The 20,369-nt window shown below is 48.3% G+C and overlaps 1 protein-coding gene across 5 annotated transcripts; it reads right to left on the reverse strand.

Moving 5' to 3' along the window:
* Nucleotides 1-233: 233 nt before the first annotated feature.
* LOC128330514 (eukaryotic translation initiation factor 3 subunit C) lies at nt 234-18,442 on the reverse strand. Of its 5 annotated transcripts, none has more exons than XM_053263519.1 (21): nt 18,327-18,442; nt 17,233-17,373; nt 15,562-15,627; nt 15,152-15,341; nt 14,501-14,626; nt 14,191-14,245; nt 13,993-14,102; nt 13,707-13,834; nt 12,778-12,931; nt 12,536-12,639; nt 11,217-11,358; nt 10,911-11,036; nt 10,097-10,190; nt 8,560-8,747; nt 7,441-7,665; nt 5,603-5,966; nt 2,825-2,984; nt 2,266-2,331; nt 1,595-1,682; nt 938-1,100; nt 234-426 (listed from the first exon to the last, which is right to left on the reverse strand). In XM_053263519.1, the coding sequence occupies exons 2-21, from the start codon at nt 17,331-17,333 to the stop codon at nt 341-343; spliced, it is 2,736 nt and encodes a 911-aa protein (XP_053119494.1). In that variant the 5' UTR covers nt 17,334-17,373; nt 18,327-18,442; the 3' UTR covers nt 234-340. The 5 variants fall into 5 exon arrangements, with proteins under 5 accessions (XP_053119494.1, XP_053119493.1, XP_053119495.1 ...); XM_053263518.1 differs by having other exon boundaries at nt 18,255-18,405; XM_053263520.1 differs by having other exon boundaries at nt 17,233-17,392; nt 18,255-18,396.
* Between the last annotated feature and the right edge of the window lie 1,927 nt (nt 18,443-20,369).

Genomic DNA, 20,369 nt, shown 5'->3' on the forward strand with positions numbered 1-20,369 from the left:
GCAGGCTCCTTGTCTCTGTATCTCTTTGATCAGGACTCTAACCCTACACACTCCCTGCACCCATAATACTGACCACCTTGCTCCTAGGAACAGATGGCAGAAGTTGAAGGTTGGGACATGCAATAGGCCCATGGCAAAGCTCAGACAGGTGATGTTTCCCCAACTGCCTTTTGCTTGCTTTAGCATCCTTCCCCAAGCCTCCCCTAGTGCTGCCAAAGACACCACATCCCATCTCCTTTCAAACAAATTATTTATTCAGCGAATCTGGAACAACTTGAATAAGATCTCCCTCCCTCCCATTTCACCCCACGGAGGAACCCCCGGAGTGGCAGTTCAAGGATCAGTAGTTACTCTGCCGCTCTTGCTGTCGGTACCCTCCACGGCGCATGTAGCCTCCTTCGTTCTTACGGTAGCCATCTTTCTGGTCTGCAGAGCAAGAGATAGGAGGAGATAATCAGGACCGTACATTACTGGATGGCAGTCAACAAGACACCTCAAAAATGAATTTTATTGTGCTATTAAGAAGAAAATGGGGTAGAGGAACAAGACCAAAGTGGTCCATATTGCTGCCATGTGAACAGTCCTGGTCCTTCTACGAGAACATGCCAGAGTTTGAGAGTGAGATCTGAACATTTTGACATTGCAGAATGTGTGTGTGTGTTTAAGGTCACCACTGTTTTTATTGCTTGCGGCGGGGTGGGGGGTGGGCTATCATTGTACACCACTTTGGGGGCCAAAAAGCAGCCTCTGCAGTTTAAAATAATGTGTGCGTGTGGAGGGAGAAAATTTGTAACCAGACACAGGCTTGGACTACGTGATGTGGTGAGAGAAGCATGTTTGCCTTCACACAACAGCACAACCACAAAGTGGCCAGGGAGGAGAGCAGGGGGAAGAGAGGAACTGGAAACACCACAACTTTGAAGTGACTGTCACTCACCCCGGAAGTAACCTCCGTAGGTGCCTTGCTTCTGGTCAAAGACCCTCTCGTTGTTCTCCACAAGGCTGCCCAACTTCTCAGCCAGCTGCAGTGCCAGGTTCTGTTGGGAGGTGGGCTCTGTCCGGTGCATCACAACCGTCTGGGTGGGTTGGTCCAGGGAGGCCTGGCAGGTTGCAATTTCTTTCTCAGGCTCAGACAGACCCAGAAAGGGAAGGTCTGCTACACATGCTTAAAACCCTGATGCAGCAACCCTTGCTCAAGCTGAGCAGATCTATGTCTGGTCAGTGCCTGGAGAGACTGCCTGGGAACTTTATGTACACTGCCTGGAGCTCCAAAGTGGAGGAAATGCAGATTACAAACATGATCCATAAAAACGGGTGCACGCACATATGCCCCTGCATGCTCAGATCAGGTTGTCCTCCATTTATCTCAACGTCCCGAACTAGGGCCTCTCTAAAGCTCTTCTGTGGCTTTGCTGGGACTTGGGAATTGCCCACCCCAAGCAATTCAAACCAGTTTACCCATGAGCAAGACATTTCTCCTGGCCTGCTTACTCTCTTTACTGCCCCCCTTGATACCCAACATTCTGCCCCCCTGGACATTTCATAGCTCTGTCTCCCCAGCCCTCATCAGCCAAGCCTACAAAGAATCACTCACCATCAGCTCTTCGTTGATGATCATCTTGCTAATGATGCTGTGTACTGTGGGCAAGTCCAGCTCAAACATATCAGACAGGATCTCCATGCTAGAGAAAGACAGATTTGGGAGAGGGCAGAAGAGGAAGGAAGAGACTGGGATTTAGCCGCCAGGAGTGGCATATTAGCAGCCTGCAGGACTGAAAATGTTGCCAGGAAGAAGGGGCTGCACGGAGGACTCTGCTATTGTTGAACTATTCACATGTTACGTTCTGCATAGTATACACAGGTACAGATCTGTGCACAGTTATTGCAGGTACAGCAGTACACTGCCCATCTGGACCATGCATTTGAGGGGACCTATACCCAGGTTCACAATTAAAATTAATGCTGGTACATCCATTCACACAAACATCTGTACACTTGTACAACATAATGTTTGAAAAGGGCTTTTGTGTCAAATGAAGAGTGCACCTGAGTACAAGGAGTGGATTTATTTGTCACTCAGGTAATTGTAGGGATGCTGAAGGCACTTCAAATCCCTCAGCTCAAGCATTCTCTGCCATCGATGCCATCTCCATGCAACAGGCCCCACACCATCCCACCCTCTGAGAAAGAGGCCTCCATGCCGATCCAGACAGTGGACATAAAGACAGACAGGTCCCGGCCCCCTCTTCACACCCCATGGGGTACCTGATGGAATCATAGACGCTGCTGTAAGTGAAAAGATACGTTCGGAGAGACTCTTCTTGGATCTTCCTGTAGGGGGAGCCAAAGAGACAAGGGAGAGGAGCAGCAGTGAGAGCTAGAAATCGGTCCCTCTGAATAGCCTGAGCCACCACCCCTTCTGTCCCGATTGGCCTTTCCCAAGATCCTTTCCATTCTGTGCACAAACAAGGCTGTCACTCTTGGCGTAATCAGCACATACATGAGCCCAGGAAGTTGCCTTATACAAAGCCAGATAACTGGTCCGTCTAGCAAACTACTGCCTGCATTATGTGGCAGTAGCTCTCTAGCGTTTCCGGCCAGGGGTGTATCCCAGGCCTGACCTGGAGAGACTAGGGGCTGAACCTGGGACCTTCTGCATGCAAAGCAGATGCTTGACTGTTGTTTCTGCTCCTAGATTTCCCCCCGAACAAGATCACCTTCACCTGCCCATCATCCCAGCTGGTCCATGTTTAAGGACCAGGACTGGGGTGAGCAACTCCCTCTCTCCTGCCCCCTTTCCCAAAGGTACACCGCTCCAACTGACCGGACAAGCATGCCGCGCACTTTGTCGGCTTCGGGGAACAGGTCCCAGACCTTCCCGTTCATTTTTTCATTGACGATGAAACGGTGACAGGTCTTCCAGTCGCCCATCTTCATGGCCTTCGATGCTGCCACCACGTGCTCCCTCATCGACTCTGGGGGGCCTGGAGTGAGAGAGGGGGCAGTGTCAAGTGAGGAAAGGGTCCCTGCTCTGGGTGCAAATAGATTTCCTTCAGCCAGGGTGTCAGGGCAGAGGATCAGGGCTTCACCCTCCCCAATGTCCTTTTCACATGTGCAGAAAAAATGAATTCAATACACCCCAAACCTTTGCTTTAAAGGATAAGAAGGTGGGGTGGGTGGTGAGAGAGAAAGAGAGAGAGAAGAGCATGGATTATGGCTGTCACTCAGTTAAAAGGTGATGGCTTTAAAGGGAGCTTAGACAAATTCATAGAGAACAGGCCTATCAACAGTCACTGGTCTGGGGGCTCTAGGCCACCTCCAGCTGCAGAGGCACGATGCCTCTCAATACCAACTGCAGCCGAGCAATAGCAAGAGAGAGGGCATGTCCTCACCTCTTGCCTCTGGGCTGCTCACCTCTTCTCATCTGTGGGCATGGCCTCACCTCTTGCATAGAGGTGGGCCACTGTGTGAAACAGGATGCTGGGCCTGATAGGCCTTGGACCTGATCCAGCAAGGCTGTTTTTATGTGAAAAGTAGGCTATTAATTGCAGGAGACTGTCAGGTAAGCCTGCATATGAGAAAGAACAATAGTTCTAACAAGAAAAGATTTTTTTAAAAAGGAAAAAACAAAACAAAACAAAAAAATTAAGAGGGTGCATGCATGCATGCATCACAGCACACATCTTTAAAAAGGCACCCTGCACTTCTCTCACACAGGAAAGAATGACTCTTCCAAGTCAGGACTTGCTGTCTTCAGTTTCTGTATTGGTACTAAAAATAACAACACGTGCTTTTTAAAGTCTGCAGCCTGATTGAGCTGGGGAAGCTTTTTAAAAGCCAAACAAACTGACTAAAGCCTTGTGTCTCTGGAATGGATAATGCCATAGCCTAAAGCTCCTCAGTCTTTTTGAAGTGGGGGCCATTTTGCAGAACAAAAACAAAAACCCTTCAGCGGGAGAGCCACTCCCCACCATGCTAACTTCCACACAGCGTTGTGCTTTTCCCGGGATCAGGGGAGTCCCAGGAATCAGAGAAGCACAGCCCTGTTGAGCTCCAAGCTCCATCCTGGAAAGCGTGCATGGAGTGCTAGGGAGTGTAGTCCTTCCCAGTGCTTTTCTCATAGAGCTCTATGGAGAACACACTGGGAAAGACCACGCTTCCTAGCATCCTGCGCATTCCTGCCAAAATGGTACGGGAGTCTAGGAGGGCTCTGATGCCCTTCGAGCAGGGGTTCTCAAACTTGGGTCTCCAGATATATACTTTTTAAGGAGTGAGTGAGTGTGTGTGTGTGTGTGTGTGTGTGTGTTGCTGCTCTGCATTTTATGGTCTTCTTGACTCTGTTTTTTAAACTTTTAATTAGATTTGCATTTTTATATTCCAATTTAATATTTTTATTGTGTAACGGTTTTATAGTCTTATATTGTTTTAACGATAGACTGATAGATGGTGAACTACAATTCATTTTGGCTGAGGATGATGGGAGTTGTAATTCAACATCTGGAGACTCAAGTTTGGGAACCTCTGCCTTAAAGGATCCCCACTGAGGCCGGGCAAAGCACAGCACTGCATGGTGGGAACAGCTGCCTCTTTGTCGTGTCAAGGGGACTGTGTAGACTATTCTGCTTCAGCCAAGGCTTTGCACAGGCCTAACTATTAGTCAGGGAGCAGCACTTAGGGAGAAGGCTGCTGGCTCCCGGGCCCTGCAATGAAGAATACTGCCACAGCCTTTGCAAGTCCGCTTGCCAGGAGCAAGGACCCCTAGCCTTCTGGGCAAGCAGAAACACCCAGCAGCTCACAGATCCTGTCCCTGGCAATTTGGAGGGAACTGAACTGGAAGGAATTGTCTGAAGCCATAGAAAATGAGAGGAACAGCTTAGAGAAGACTCCTGACCTCTCTTACAGTCTCCAAAGCCCAGTGCAAATGAAAGAAGAGCATTCACCTCTCTCCTGAGCAGTGTTCCCTGTAACAGGGATTCCCCGATGTTGCTGACTACAACTCCCATAATCCCCAGCCAAAAGGCTATATTGCAGCTGAGGATGCTGGGAGCTGTCATCAACAACATCTCAGAACCTCTGTTACAGGGAACCTTGCTCCTGAGCCTGCTGCATGTAGCCCAAGAGGAGAGTCCTCGCCCACTTATCGGGGGTCCACAAATAAAGGCTGGCTAGTATCCCCAACCAAGATTTGTGGACCCCAGATAACATCCAGTGAAGCTTTCAAGGCCGGAGCAATACTGGAGCAAGGATTCCTACTATTTAGAGCAGGGGTAGGCAAGCTTGGCGCTCCAGCTGTTACTGAGCTACAACTCCCATCTGGAAAATTATGGAAAATTCGCATCACACGGAGTTTGTGGCCTTTAGCTGTTCTCGACAGCTAACTAAACAGCCCCGAAAACCACTGCACCGAGGCTGTGGCCTGCCCCAGAAATGAGGGATATAGAATCAAACCCACAAAAATCCCAGCCTCCGTGATTCCCACGACAGCCGCTCTGGCCAGAGCGCGAGATAGAAGAGTGAGTGGGGTGGGTGCAAGAGGTTGGTGACCCAGACGGCAGGCGTTGCTACTCAGGATGGCCAAGTGGGCTGTTCGGGAACTGCTCACCCAGAAGAGGCTGCCGCTCGCCCACGCGCAGCTGGTGGTGGAACTGCTTGCTGATCATGCGCCGACGGGCATCAAACTCATGGGCGGCCATGTAGGGGATTTCCAGCAGCATGGCCGACACCAGGTAGACGCACTCCAGCAGCTCCAGGTTGATGTGCATGTGGAAGGGGACCTGCCGGCGCTTCTCGATCTTCTCCTGCTCCTGGTTGCGCTCCTGCATGCTGCGCATGAGAAGCCCTTGCCCCAGCAGCTCCTTGGCCCGCCCGCTCGACTGGATGTCCAGCAGCGCGTTGTGGGCATCCTTGATCATGCCCTGGCGGAAAGCGCAGATGCCCAGTTGCACCATGGTCCGGTTATACAGGATCTGCAAGAGCGAAGGGAGGGCAGATCACATCTCTGCCCCCAGAGGCAATGGGCACACCAAGTGATTCACTTGGGGGGGATGTACCCGGGATGGGGCCCATAGCTCAGTGGCAGAACACCTGCTTTGCATGCAGAAGGTCCCAGGTTTACTCCCTGGCAGCATCTCCAGGTAGGGCTGGGAAAGACCCCTGCCCGAAATCTCGGAGCTGCTGCCAGTCAGTGTAGACAACCCTGAGCTCGATGGGCCAGTGGCCTGACTCAGTATAAGGTAGCTTCCTATGTTCCACTCCCACCCTTAATATTTCCTGCCTACACTTCTCTCTTGATAAGATGGCTGGAAGAGAAACAGGCACAGGATTACCAGCTTCACTCTTTCTATGCTATATCCTTTGTTGACCCTCTTCAGTCTCCATGGCTTTCTCCTCCCACCCTCCAGCTTTCTATCCCTGTCACTTGTTTCTCCGAGGCAGCAACTGCAGCCAGCAAAGAATATGTTGTTAAGAGGGGCAGAACGTACTCTGAAATCAGGACAGGAAGTCTATTAACCACACAAGGGGGATGTGGCTAGGGCCACCAGATACATATGTGGTCTACGGGCGGGCGGTATGCAGCGTAGCAGTGAGACTTCGTTCTTCTCCAAATTCTGAATCCTCATCCACACAAGGAATGTAGAACCAATTAGGGAGAGTGTCCCTCCCAACATGGGGTTACTAGCATTCCTGGGGTACTTGAAGGTCTCCCAGAAGGTACTCCCTGCACTGCAGCCGCACTATTTGTTCCTCCTCTGAAGGTTGCTGGCTGGAAGCCGACACGTTTCTGTGATGTACCCACTGCAGAAGGGGAGGGAGAAGACTCTCCTCCCTTGTTCCTGATTGGTTGGTTATGTGCTGAAGCTCAGTGTACCCCGCCTCTTAGCCTGACTGACAGGCTTCAGAAAGTTAGCACCGAGTACTCTCGTTGAAGTTAATAGGGCAAGCAAAATAAGAATGCCTGTGCGTACTTCAGTGTGGATGTGAGCCAGTGACTATAGTATCCCCACTCCCTCGCTGAAACACTTAAAAGAGTTGTGTTTTTATGTATAAACATGTATGCATATCTGCACTCAAATTTACGGTTATGAGACTGGCTACTCCAATCAGTGGCTTACATCCAGATTAAGTTACTTATGAGTACTCCCCTCTGAAATTAATACGAGAAGTAAACTTGCTTATGAGTGACTTAATCTGGATGTGACTGAGTGACTGGAGTAGCCTGTCTCATTAATTCACGTTTACATTTGTGCGTACACCCCCCCCCCAGCAAACAGAGACGGACTAAAAATCTCTATGGGGTACCTGAGCTGAAGGTTTGTGACAGAAGGGGTGCACTTGGTTGGGAACCCCTACTCTAGGCCATTCACTCACTGCTCTTGCAGGATTGGTGCAATCTCACTCCCCACCCCCGCAACCCTCCCCACGCCAGTTTGACCCTCTAACCTGCACTGGAGGATCTGCGTGTTGGATGTTGTCCTGCAGGTGACTCATGAGCATGAGATCTCGGGCTTGGTACCAGCGGTCGTGCAGAGCATGGTGGTATATGTGGCAGAGGATGGCACAGGTACGGATCCGGTCTGTTCGGTCCTTGGCGTAGATGAACTTGCAGAGGCGCTCCATCTGCACCGCCGAGTCTTCGGCTTCGTTCTCTGCTTGGTCCTGTTCCGACTGTGAGCAAGCAGGAAATACAGTGTAAGTAACCAGAGGATTTCCCCCCATCTCAATAGAACCCCCACTCTATCACTTTGACAACCCTTGTTTAAACTGAAAATGCTGAAATGCCCTAAAACCACCAATGCTCTCCCCGCCGACCAAGCCTTTGGTATCCATGCTGTGTTTCCTACTTATAGCAGCAATCCCCTCAGTCTCACCTAGCCTGCGAGTAACATTTCCAAGTCCCCAATATAAAAAGCAGATCTGGTGGTTTGGACCAGTGACCCAACCAGTCCAGCTTCCTGTTTCCCAGAGTGGCCCACCGGATGCCTCTGGGAAGCCCACAAGTGGAACAGAAAGACAAACAGCCCTGTGAAGCCCTTTGCAACTTGTCTTGTGGTATACTGCCACTGAAGATGGAGGCTCCATTTAGCCATGATGGCAAAGAGCTATTGCTATTCCATCAATGCGTCCAATTCTCTTTTTACAGTGACTGTTGGTGGTTTCTATCTTATATTTCTTTTTAGATTGTGGACCCTTTGGGGACAGGGAGCCATCTTATGTATATTTAATTTATTATTTCTCTATGTTAATCGCTTTGAATACTTTTGTTAAAAAGTGGTACATAAATATTTGTTTTTAAAGTCATCTGAGCCTGTGGCCTCCCCCATGTTTTGTGGAGGTGAATTTCACAAGTCAGTTATGGGTTTTGTAAGAAGTATTTTCTTTTGTCTGTCCTGGCTATCCTGCCAAGTAAATTTCATTGACTGACAGGTCCAAGGCATCAGCTCCAATCAGGAGTTACACCTGCCACACACACACTCCTGAATGCTACCGTTGCAGGCCCAATGCAAGAATGCTCAGGCCAATCAGACAGGGGGAACTTGGCTGCCACAGTGGCTGACCCACCTTGCTGTCCCCGGCTGGGCCTTGCTGCCGCTGGTGGGCCTTGTAATCAAACTTATAGTAGGTGTGAAGGATGCAGCGCAGGTAGATGCGGCAGATCTCCTCCGTGGTACCCTTGTCCTGCAGGTAGGTTTGCACCCGCTCAATGATCTTGCAGACCCGGGCCTCATCCTTCAGGTGGTCCACATACTCTGTTGGAAAGGTCACACACATTCATGGCGCAGGTCCCTACAACGGGAGCCCTTGTGCCCTGCAGAATCTGAGAGAATCCGGGAGAGCCTTGACTTTCATTTTTGGAATGGTGAAAAATAAGGCATTTTGTTTTGTTTGCTAAATTTGTATACCGCCTTTCATTAGCACAATCCCAAGGCGGTTCACACAAAAATTAAAAACAAGACTATAAAAATGACAATTAAAATATTAAGCTAAAATATAAACAAATTTGACTAAAAAGATTTAAAATACAGGCATAAGAACTGTACAAAATACAAAGAACATAGGAAGCTGCCATATACCGAGTCAGACTATTGGTCCATCTAGCTCAGTATTGTCTACACAGACTGGCAGCGGCTTCTCCAAGGTTGCAGGTAGGAGTGTCTCTTGGCCCTATCTTGGAGATGTGCCAGGGAGGGAACTTGGAACCTAGATGCTCTTCCCAGAGCAGCGCCACGCTTTTTACGAGTGGGGAGGTTCTAGCCCCAAAGAGAAGAAGACATGCAGGCTGTGTTTGGCAAAGGCTTCATAAGTCCAGGATGGTGCTTCTGTGTTTTGACTAGCTGCACCTTCCTCATGGCCTCCAGTCACTGCTTATTACTTGGGGATAAGGCTGTAGCTCAGTGGCAGAGCATCTGCTTTGTATGCAGAAGGTCCTAGATTCACCCCCTGGCATCTCCAAGTAGGGCTGGGAGAGACTCCCGCACAAAACCATGGGAGCTGCTGCTAGTCAGTGTAGAAAGTACTGAGCGAGATGGACGAAGGGTCGGACTTGGTAGAAGGCAGCTTCCCATATTCCACCTATGCATACTGCTTTTCTTATGAAGAACACTATGGTAGCAAATCAAAGTTAGTTTTTTTTAACCCTCAACTCTGTGCTCAAGTTTTTGTAGCAAGCAGACATGAAACAATATTTTTGTTATTATTGTGGCAGTGCTTATGGAAAATATAGAGATTAACGCACATTTGCTGAAGGCCCTAGAGAGCTCTTGTAAACAAACTTATGCTTAACATGTGCATACACATGTTTATTAGATTTTAAACTATAACCTTCTTTGGCAGGGACCTGTCCTTTTACACATCTAGATTTATACACATAGATGGCGCTATATACACATTCAAAAAACCCCAAGGTGAAGGCTGCAAAGAGAGGGATGTGCCTTTTCAGGAGAAATGCAGCAGAGATGGAAGCATTCTCAGGAAACTAAGTATGGGTGCTTTAGGGACCAGAGAGATCATCTATGCCAACCCCGCACTCGTTGCAGACTTTAATCCAACCCCAACTTCACCTGCCAAGACTCCTCCCTTTCACAATGTGCATACATACCCTGGGAGTGGGGGTCTGTGTTCTGCATGATCTTGGTGAATTCCTCGTCCATGCGCTCCACCAGTGTCAGAATGCAGCCGCGTACTCGTAGAGGCTGGGAGCAGAAAGGCAAAAAGACACAGAGGGATGCACGGAATCAGTGCCACTGGGCAGACACACAAATTTCTTTCTAGGCCGGCCAGTTTGCACCAGTATCCAGTTAGTAGTGTGCGCGGAACCACGGAGCTGCGGTCTGGCACTGGGGTGGGGGGCTCTTTAAGGGCGGGGGGAGGGTGTACTTACTCCTCCTGCTGCGTTTCCTCCGCGGGCGCGTTAGTTTTGGAAAGCTTTTGGGGCGGCAGGATACCTCCCTGCCACCCCTTCCCCCAGTCGTCGGCAAAAGGCTTCAAAAAGCCTTTTGTGCGTGCGCACGTCATGTCTCTGCAACACGCACGTGACATGGAGACGTGACATGCGCATGCGCAAAAGGCTTTTTGAAGCCTTTTGGCAACGACTGGGGGAAGAGGCAGCAGGGAGGTATCCTGCTGCCCCAAAAGCTTTCCAAAACTAACGTGCCGGCAGAGGAAACACGGTGGGAGGGGTAAGTACCCCCCAACCCTTAAAGAGCCCCCCACCCCAGTGCAGGACCACCAAACCGCCCTCATGTCCGGAAGCCTTCAGAATGGCCTCCAGACTGGTCCTTGCACATCACTACCCTCCAGTCCAATCCACTCCACTCCCTCTTGCCAATTTCAAACTGATCCATCCGAATCTGCTGGCTGGATGCCCCCCAGGATGGGGAGGAGCTGCAGACACTTGTCTTCCTAATGCTCACCTGTTCGTTGTTAGACAGGTTCTCCGAGTCCTCTGCAATGTTCTCACCAATGAAGATGTTGGGCTGAGCAAAGAGGATGTCCAGAAGCTCATCGATGCATTCGAGGCATTTCTTCCACATCTCTGGCTGCACATGGAACAGCAAAAAAGGAAATCATTCAGGCCCTCCTCATTACGGGAAGAAAACCACCAGCTTCTCAAAGTCATGGGCCTAGAACCAACATCATGTTAGGAAGGGACTACTCCTTGTACCAGATTAGTCTTCTCTCGGCCAACCCACAAGATTTCTTCCCCCCTGTTTCCATACCTTCATGTATGTAGCCAAGTTGGGGTTATAGTCATACAAGGAAGCAACAATGTTGAACTTGATTTTGACATCAATGGCGACTCCCAGGTTGTTCTCGGCTGCAATTCCAACCAGCAACTGCAGAAGATCTATCTGTGCTGCCCTATAGAGAGGGGGGAAGAAGGTGGTCAGTGTGAAGAGAGGGAGCCACTCCTCTCACTGGTCTATGTTCCAGTCTCTAGTCCTAGGACTTCTCGGTGGTGGAGGAAACTTGGGACAACATGTCACTCGGTTCCTCTATATGCCTTTGGAACATGTTTGTTTATTTATTTATTTATTTGATTTCTATACCGCCCTTCCAAAAATGGCTCAGGGCTGTTTACACAGAGATATAATAAATAAATAAGATGGATCCCTGTCCCCAAAGGGCTCACAGTCTAAAAAGAAACAAAAGATAGACACCAGCAACAGTCACTGGAGGGATGCTGTGCTGGGGGTGGATAGGGCCAGTTACTCTCCGCCTGCTAAATAAAGAGAATCACCACGTTAAAAGGTGCCTCTTTGCCAAGTTAACAGGGGTTATGCTCCTGCATATGCTCTGCATCAGAGATAGGCAACCTTTTTATCTTATTGGCACCTTGACACTCCAGCTGTTGTTGAACTACAACCCCCATCATCCCCAGGCACAATAAACTGGGAAGTCGGAGATGTGGAAACACCAAGGTTGCCAACCACTGCTCTATATGCTCTTTGGAACTTGGGACACCATCTTGCTGTGTTACTTTATATGGACTCAAAAGTGCTTGCTTCCCATTGTCCCCATATTTTTCCTGCTGCTTCCAACTGCCAAGACCCAGGGCCAGTAGGCGGTCAATGGGTGGGAGAAAGTGGTTCAGTGGGCCTACGGAGGGACACAGCAATAGAGTCCAAATCCATCCTTAAGCCAGACCCAAGAGGAAACATGGCAGTCAGATCTTGGGGTTTGGGAGCAGCAGCCACTCAGAGGAGTTAGGAGGCATAGAAAAGTGGCATGGGAGTGGAACATGCAGATTCCCCCCCGCCCCATACGTAAATAAAATGATTGCCGTTCAACCCACCCTTCCTCCCAAGGAACAGAGGGAAGCACACCTGGTTCTCCATCTCCTCTACCCATTTTATCCTTACAAGAATCCTACGAGGCAGCAAGGCCAAGGGCTCCCAACTTTGGGTTTCCAAATGTTGATGGACTCACAGTGGAGTGGGGATTTGAATCTGAGTCTCCCCAGTCCTGACACTTTAGTCACCACACTGGCACTCAACATAACTTGCCCCCAGCCACATCCATCCCTTGTTGGTCTCACCGATCAGTGCCTTTCTTTCCACGGGCCTGCAGGATCTCGTTGAGTTTCTTCACTACCACAACATGGTTAATCTCTGTGCCTTTGGCAAACATCTTGGGCTTCTCCTGCAGGAAGAAAAACGCAGACGGGTTCAAATCCCATTTGGGGAAGGGGAGGAAACAGAGGCAGCAAGAAGCCACCACTCATTCCACTTCCCCTCGCCCACCTATGCGCTGGTGGAAGGGCTAAAAAGATTGCCTTACCTTGACCAGTGGGACACCCCCCTTGACCTTTTCCCACTCGCCACCCTCGTCATCTTCATCATCTTCATATTTCTTAGATTTGCGGTCTTGCTTTTTCTTTGCCTTCTCTTCCCGTTTCTTCTCCAGGACTCGCTTGTCCTCCTCAGTGCCAGTTCTGGTTTCAGGAAGCAGGGGAGGAGTTTACACTGATTGATTCCTTTTCACCGGGAGATTCCGATGTCCTGAGCTACCTCAACCACTACAAAAACCAGCTGGCCTCAATTTAAGATAGAACTCTGCTCTAAATGTAAGCTTGGAGTCTTATCTGAATCAAATCTATGCAAGCTGCCCCACAAGGAGGTCTACTAATACACCCAAAAGTAGCTGGGATCCCCTAGAACTACCTTTTCAGAGACACTCAGTTCCTCAGTTTTCAGATGACCCCAGCCTTTGGAGCTTACATAATGGCCCAAACAGAGCAGAACAGACCTGCCATTGTCTACCTGCTTGCATGCTTGAGAAAAAAAGTACCCATCACACCTGGGCCATGAGAGTCCACATTCCCAGAGTCACCTCAGTCCTAAAGTGTCCATCAAGCTTTCAGATGGAATTCTCACTAGCACAGTGCCAAGAGACCATCTATTATTCCTGGCACAAATGCTATTTCTAAAGCAGCAGAGGGGTAAAGCCATAACTCAAGCCTCTCGATAACCCAGCACACTCAAGTCCAGGAGTGGGTGCTGGGAATAAATCAGCTCAAGAGCTTTACTTCCCAAATTAGAAGTTACACATTTTGTCCAAAGACAAGAGACAACCAGTACAAGGTTGACAGTCATCCTAGCCTAAGATGCAGAGACCATTATTGCAGAGAAAAGTGTGAAGTGTTGATCCTAAAAATGCGTGCGCACACACACCCCTCCCACCCTGTCCAAGAAAGGTTGCCCCCTTACTTTTTAAGGAACTTAGAGGCCAACGAGGTGTATTTGCCCTCATCTTCATCTGACTCGGAGTCAGATTCTGAATCTGATGAGCCCCAGTCTTCATCATCATCTGAGTCCTCCTCCTCTTCATCTTCATCCTAATACAGAAAAAGGAAGGAAGAATCATGCAAGAGCAAGCCACACTGGCAAAGACAAGTTTCAACTACAGATCCTTCCAGTAGCCACTGGATGGAGAGGAGGGCAATGGCTAAGAGAGGTGAAAGGGGTGCCGAGGCAACTCCTTCCCAGTCCTCACCTCTGCTTTTTTGAGGAACTTGCCACGTCCCTCGCCTGCCCCCTCTTTCTTCTTTAGGAAAGCAGCTGCGCTCATCCCTTCATCATCATCTTCGCCTGAAGAGGAGGATCCTGGAGAAGAGACAGAGAGTCACTGAGAGGGCAGTTCACCCACTCACGCACAAGCATACCCAGAAAAGAGACCACCTCCGTCACTCACCTTCAGAATCATCACTCTTCTTGTCGTCATCTTCATCAGCTGACTGCTCAGGGTTCTGGGTGGAAAGACTGGGGTCACCACACACACAAGGTACCATGTCTCATCAGCTATTACCCATAAAGACTTGCTCTCCCATCAAACCCCTCTCTTCCACCTGAGCCCTGCACACACAGCCCATCCAGAGCCCCCAAGCATGACTGGCAAATGCACCCCCCACCACCCCAAGATGATCAAGGCATCAGCCACCTCTCCATGAGGGATTTCTCAGCAGCCTCCCTGAATTGCCCCCCACCATCTGGTGTGGCGGTACCTGGCGGTAGCCAGTGATCTGGGCCTCATAGTCACGGTTGTACTTCCGGATCTTCTGGCGGAGGGTGCTCAGTGCTTTGGCGTTATTCTTATTCATTTTCTTCTTGCCTTCCTTGTCCTCCCAGAGCTGAGAAGGGCAGAAAAATGAAGGTGACATAATCAGAGAGTCTCTTAACAAATCAGCAAGTTATTATGGGAGAAAGTGGTTCTTCAGGTATTCGCAGGGGCTGCTTTGCTGAACAAACCCAAACAACCTCCTCCTCTAGTATACCCCATAGCCATACCCCATTTCCAATTCCTCATTACGGGAGGAGGGGATAGGCAGGCAGGCAGTAAAGAGACAAGGAAACAAGAAAGGTGTCTCCAAAAGTTACTCTTCTATCATAAAATCAGTTCCGGAATCCACCATTAGATGGGCTTTTCATTACTACCATTCAGCTCCATTCTGTTAAGGGAGCCATGATGAAGACACTAGAGCAGGCCTGGCTCAACTTAGGCCCCCCAGCTGTTTTTGGACTACAACTCCCATAATCCCCAGCCACAGTGGCCAGTAGTCAGGGATTATGGGAGTTATAGGCCAACATCTGCAGGAGGGCTGAAGTTGAGCAGCCCTGCACTGGAGGGAGACCAACAGATCCCTGCCTGCCAATACCTCATTGAGGTAGTCCTCAAGGTCTGCCAAGATGCGGATGTAGAAGCGGGGAACCCCCTCCTTGTCCACAATGCTCTTGGCCTTCCCATAAGCCTTGCCCAGCAACTCAAACTCCTCCAAGCACTTGGTGACGTCTCGGATCTTCATGGCATTCCGGATGGTTTTGATCAAGTTGGTAAGCTCCTCAAACCTGTTACAGAGAAAAAAAGTGGGCGGGGTGGTGGTGGCTAAATCTCTTAGGGGCAAGCCACATGGGAGAACTGAGACAGAACCCTCAGAGGACAAAGCGTGGATGGAACGCAACCCCCAATAGGGTGCTGAACAGGATGCAAAGTTTCCCAGAGATCCAAAGACCCAGCCCTCCAGAACCCAAAGGCCCCTGTTCCTCCATCACACTCGCCACACACTACCTCTTGTCTTTTGCGCTGCGCACAATTCTCTTTGTATCTTCCTCATCTTCACTCAATAGCAGAGGCCTAGAAAAGGGAAGAAAATCAGGCAGGCAAAATGGACCCCTGAAGCTGCTCCATCACACCTAGCTGGGCCATCAGTCTTGAGCCAGCAGCAGAATGTCTACAGCTAGAAGTGGTTTCCCACCAGGACAAACTCAGTTATTGAGGGGAGAAACAGGTAGGAGAGGAAAGTCCAAGAGGCACAGTCTGTGTGCTGAGAGATGTTGGTTAAAGAGCTGAAAAGGTTTTTCCTTTGATATTTCTGTCCAAGGGCCTTTTATTTATTTATTCATCACATTTATATACCACCCAAACTTTCGTCTCTGAGTAGTTAACATAAAACAATTAAAACACATATAAAAAGTTAAAACAATTCAACAATTTAAAATCAATCACAAAATTAAAACCAACAAATTTTAAAAGGCTGAGAAAGCTTGGTTAAAAAGATGGGTTTTTAGATTTTTTTAAAAATTGCCAGACCTCTAACTATTTATTCCTGAAGTAGAATTCAGAACCTGATAACTCCAGGCAAAAGCTATCCTCCTGGAAAGCTCCATAGAGATGGAAGCAGCGGGAGCTGCACCTCATCCTAGTCCTTAGGCACTACTGGTCTAAAATAGTATCTCCCCCCACCCAACCTCACCAGCAGCTTTCTACACAAAATATATTGCATTTTATCACAGACACACAAAGACGGGGTAGGCCACCTTGGCCTGCCAGCCAATGTATTGTGCTAGGGATGATGGGAGTTGTATTTCAACAACAACTGGGAGTGCCATGGTGGCATACCCCTGCACAACGAGATGGAGTAAAACCATTCAGCATTTATACCAAGGCTGCACAATTCTGGCCCTCTTGCTGCTGTTGGCTTACAACTATCATCCCCAGTCAAAGTGGTCAACAGTCAGGGATTATGGGAGTTGTAGTCCAACATATGCAGTCTCAAAGTCAATGGCAACTTCTAATGCACAGCAGATATTTAGACCAAATGCCATACACTATGGCTGTTTTTTAAATCTCTAGAGGAAACCCTGCAGGACCTGTCAGTTGCCAACCTATTCTTTCTCCTTTTCTTGTCAACAAAAGAACTATCAGGAATCAAAGGGTGGGCAGTGATGGTACACACAAGTGAGAGATAGCAGGGCCCATAGGGTTCTTAGGTTCTCATTCCTAGTCTACTAGGCCAAATATAGGTCACAAAATGACCTGCTCCCTCCCCAAATAACTTTGATGAGATGTTACATTAGACAGAAGAAAGCAGAGAGTGAAGGCAAGAGTCATTAAAGGGTGGAACTGAGAATGACCAGGTAATCATGGAGAAGCAGGAGGTAAGGCACATCTAGGATGAAAGGGTTAGGGTTAGGATAAGGAGGCTAGCAAAAGGCTAGCAAAGCTCAGAGGCAGGAGACAGTTCCTTTAGGGTGCCAAGAAGAGCATGAGGTAGCTGTGGATTAAATCGAAGAGGTGAAAAGCTATGTGGTCCTTGCTCCCCATTTTCTGGCTTTTAAATCTGAAGGGCCACAGTGCACTCCCATCAAATTCTTGCTACCCAATTCAAGTCACTTCTTAGCAAGTATTTGATCCCAACCACCCCCATCCCCAAGCTTCCTTGTCCCCAATCACACTTACTGTTTTCCAAAGTTGCCTCCAACTGGTTTGGCCACCAGTTCATCCCCAGAGAGCGATGACTCGGACTCACTGTCCGAGCCTGTGGTAAAGAAACGCGACATCGCGGCAACGGCTGTGGGTTGTCAGTCGACACCCCTGCTCCTGTTGGCAAGGATAAGTACTGAAAAGTTCAGGGAGTTAAATTATAATCAGAAGACAATGTTCATGGACTGCTTTCTGTTCCTTCAGTTTAAACTCATGTTGGCAGTTTTCACTTATTTTGTATGCTTTGATTTACATCTTGACACACACCCTCTTAGATCTCACCCCATACTAAAAATAAGTCTAAGAATATGCCATCAGGCTGGATTTATACAACCCTTCACTTCCATCCTCCTATCCTCCCTTCCACTGTCAAATTGTACAGTGTGGCAGAGCATCTGCTTTGCATGCAAAAGGTCTCAAGGCTCAATCCCTGGCATTTTCAGGTAGGGCCAGGAAAGCCGCCTGCCTGAAACCTTGGAGAGCTGCTGCCTGTCAGTCTAGAACAGACAATATTGAGCTAATATAAGACAGCATCCCATGCATCTATGTTTATCTTTTTGTTGTTATTCTAAAATACATCAGGTACAGCCATGACATTGCATAAATCCTATGGGTATAAGTCTACTAATAAACCTAGTTCTGAATAATCTATTTTCCACTCACATCACTATGCTGTAAAATATAAATTTAATTTTATTTATTATATTTATATTTATTATTAAATACTGCATTTACCAATCTATGATGGGCTGTCACTAACAGAGAAATAGTTGAGCAGAATATCTCTAATACAAAATGGACTTAAGTAAAATCCATTTAATTAAAAAAAAAAGTTAAGAGGTCAGATACACCCACCTCACCCAGAAGCAGATACTTTTCCCGTTACACCCCCAGTCAAGGAAACCCAGAGGCTTACCCCCTCTTCCTGTCTCCCTTTCTGTTGCTCGCTCCCTTTGTCTATCTATCTAGCCAGCCAGCTTGCCTGCCTCCCTCCCTACCTATATTCTCATTCACGCTCTCAAATCCTTGCCTTCCTCCTCCCGGCAATGGTATCCCTCACACGCGCTTACCCAGGCCGGGCCTAAACGAGAAAAGAAGGAGCCTTCGCTTCGCGCAACCACTGCGCACGCGCACAGTCGTTGAGGCATCGCGTCCTAGGCGTACCACCGCCCAATCACCGTCGCAGTCCTACTACTACTTCCGGTTCAAAAAAAGTTGTTGGTTCTTCCTCTCTTATTCCCAAAGCAGCAAGTGTGTATAGGGTTTTCACCATAGAGGTGCTACGGGGTAGAACGAAGCTCCCTGGCGCCCCCCTCGGAAGCATCATGACCGTAGTAGTAGAAGCGGCTTTTCACTTGTACCGGAAGTCTAGGCTACTATAGAGTTTATCGAACTTCTATGGTTTCACGGTTAGAAAATGTGAGGAAAGTCGGATGAATGTGTTATCATCCTAGGGAAAAGGATGATGGGACTTGTAGTCCAAAGGAAGGCCACTGGATTTGTTCAGCAGTGCGCGTGCGCACAGAAACTAAGCGCTAGGCGGCGTCAGCGCTGGGACCAACCCCGAGGAACAGAGACCAGCTTTCACTGGCTACCGTAATGACGTTTCCAGGTTTCTGATTGCGCTTTGTCGATGCCACCTTGCATCACCGCCGTAATGACTAGACTTAAGTCCTCAATATATACCATTCGTATATACGTATTAATAACTGTGTTCTCACAATTTCACTTTGTTAACTCATCTCCAACCACCCTCCCTTTAACAGACCCCTAAAAAAAAGAAAAGCTAATGAGAATATACTGAGAACTATGTATTCCCGGCTCTTAAGCCACCTAATAGCACAACAGAAAAATGACTTGACTACCAGCAAACCAGAAGATGCCGGTTCGAATCCGCACTGGTGTTTCCCAGAATATGGGAACTCCTATATCGGGCAGCAGTGATTTAGGAAGGTGCTGCAAGGCATCATCTCTCACTGCACAGGAGAGGGCAATGGCAAACCCCTCCTGTATTCTACGAAAGACAACCATAGGGCTCTGTGTTCGCCAGGAGTTGACACGGACTCAATGGCACACTTTTATCTTTTTACTCTACCTGGTATTTCTCACAGCTTCACCACAGCTGTGGGACTCACTTGCACTGGCAACTTAAAGCTAAATACTATGTGAAAAGGCACCTTTGGTTTAAGTCAAGGTTTGGTGGCTAGGGCAGAGAAGGAGACAAATTGTCAGTTGTTCTTTTTAGGTAACTTTAGGTCAATGCACTGGGGAAGTTGTTATTGTAGGATAGTTGCCCAACAAGCTATGCCAGTGCAGAGAGCAGGTCCATTAGTTTTGTCTTGTGCGTCTACATTTTTAAAGTTCTCGGCACCGCCCAATCTTCACAGAACAGAGACTAAGTTAGGAACACTTTCTGAAAGTTTAATCTCTTTATTTTAAACATGTATTTCTTCAAAGAGCTGCAGACCACATATATGCTCCTCCTTTCATTCCTTACAACCCCATGAGGTAGATTAGGCTAAGAAGGAATGACTGATCTAAGGTTATCTAGTAAGCTTTAAGAGTTGAACAGTGATTTGAACTCAAATCTTCCTGATCTAAAGCCAACCACTACCCCACAGTGCCCCTGTTGTTAATGCTCACCCCAAAGCCTTCCAAGTAGCACAGATTAGAAATGCCCTTAAAAATGTTTTGATATAAACACATCATGAGCCAGCATAGCATAGTGGTTAGAATGTTGGACTAGGACTGGGAAGACCTGAGTTCGAATTCCCATTCAACCATGAAACTCACTGAGTGACTCTGGGCCAGTTATGTATCTCTCAGCCTAATCTACATCACAGGGTTGTTTTGAGGATAAAAATAACCATGTACCTCGCAGAACAGGATATAAATGTAAAAGTAAATAAATAAATAAAAATGTATATGATGTACCCCCATGATAACAGGTTGGTTTGGCCCAACAATAATTTTAGCAACAGAATGCTACTCTACTCACCTTCACACACCCCTCCTTTGAGTCAGGGCTGTTGAATAACCAACCCACCAAAACCCCAAATTCAACTCCATGAGCCTGCACCATACTTAGCATATTTGACACAGGACAATACATA

This window comes from Hemicordylus capensis, chromosome 6 (assembly GCF_027244095.1).
Source record: "Hemicordylus capensis ecotype Gifberg chromosome 6, rHemCap1.1.pri, whole genome shotgun sequence".
NCBI lineage: Eukaryota > Metazoa > Chordata > Lepidosauria > Squamata > Cordylidae > Hemicordylus > Hemicordylus capensis.

Coding starts and splice junctions, on each gene's coding strand:
- LOC128330514 (XM_053263519.1), bottom strand. CDS start 17,333: ATGTCGCGTTTCTTTACCACAGGCTCGGACAGTGAGTCCGAGTCATCG. Junction 1,683..2,265: donor AGCGTCTATGATTCCATCAG/GTACCCCATGGG, acceptor GTCTTTCTCTAG/CATGGAGATCCTGTCTGATA. Junction 1,101..1,594: donor TCATCAACGAAGAGCTGATG/GTGAGTGATTCT, acceptor GCAACCTGCCAG/GCCTCCCTGGACCAACCCAC.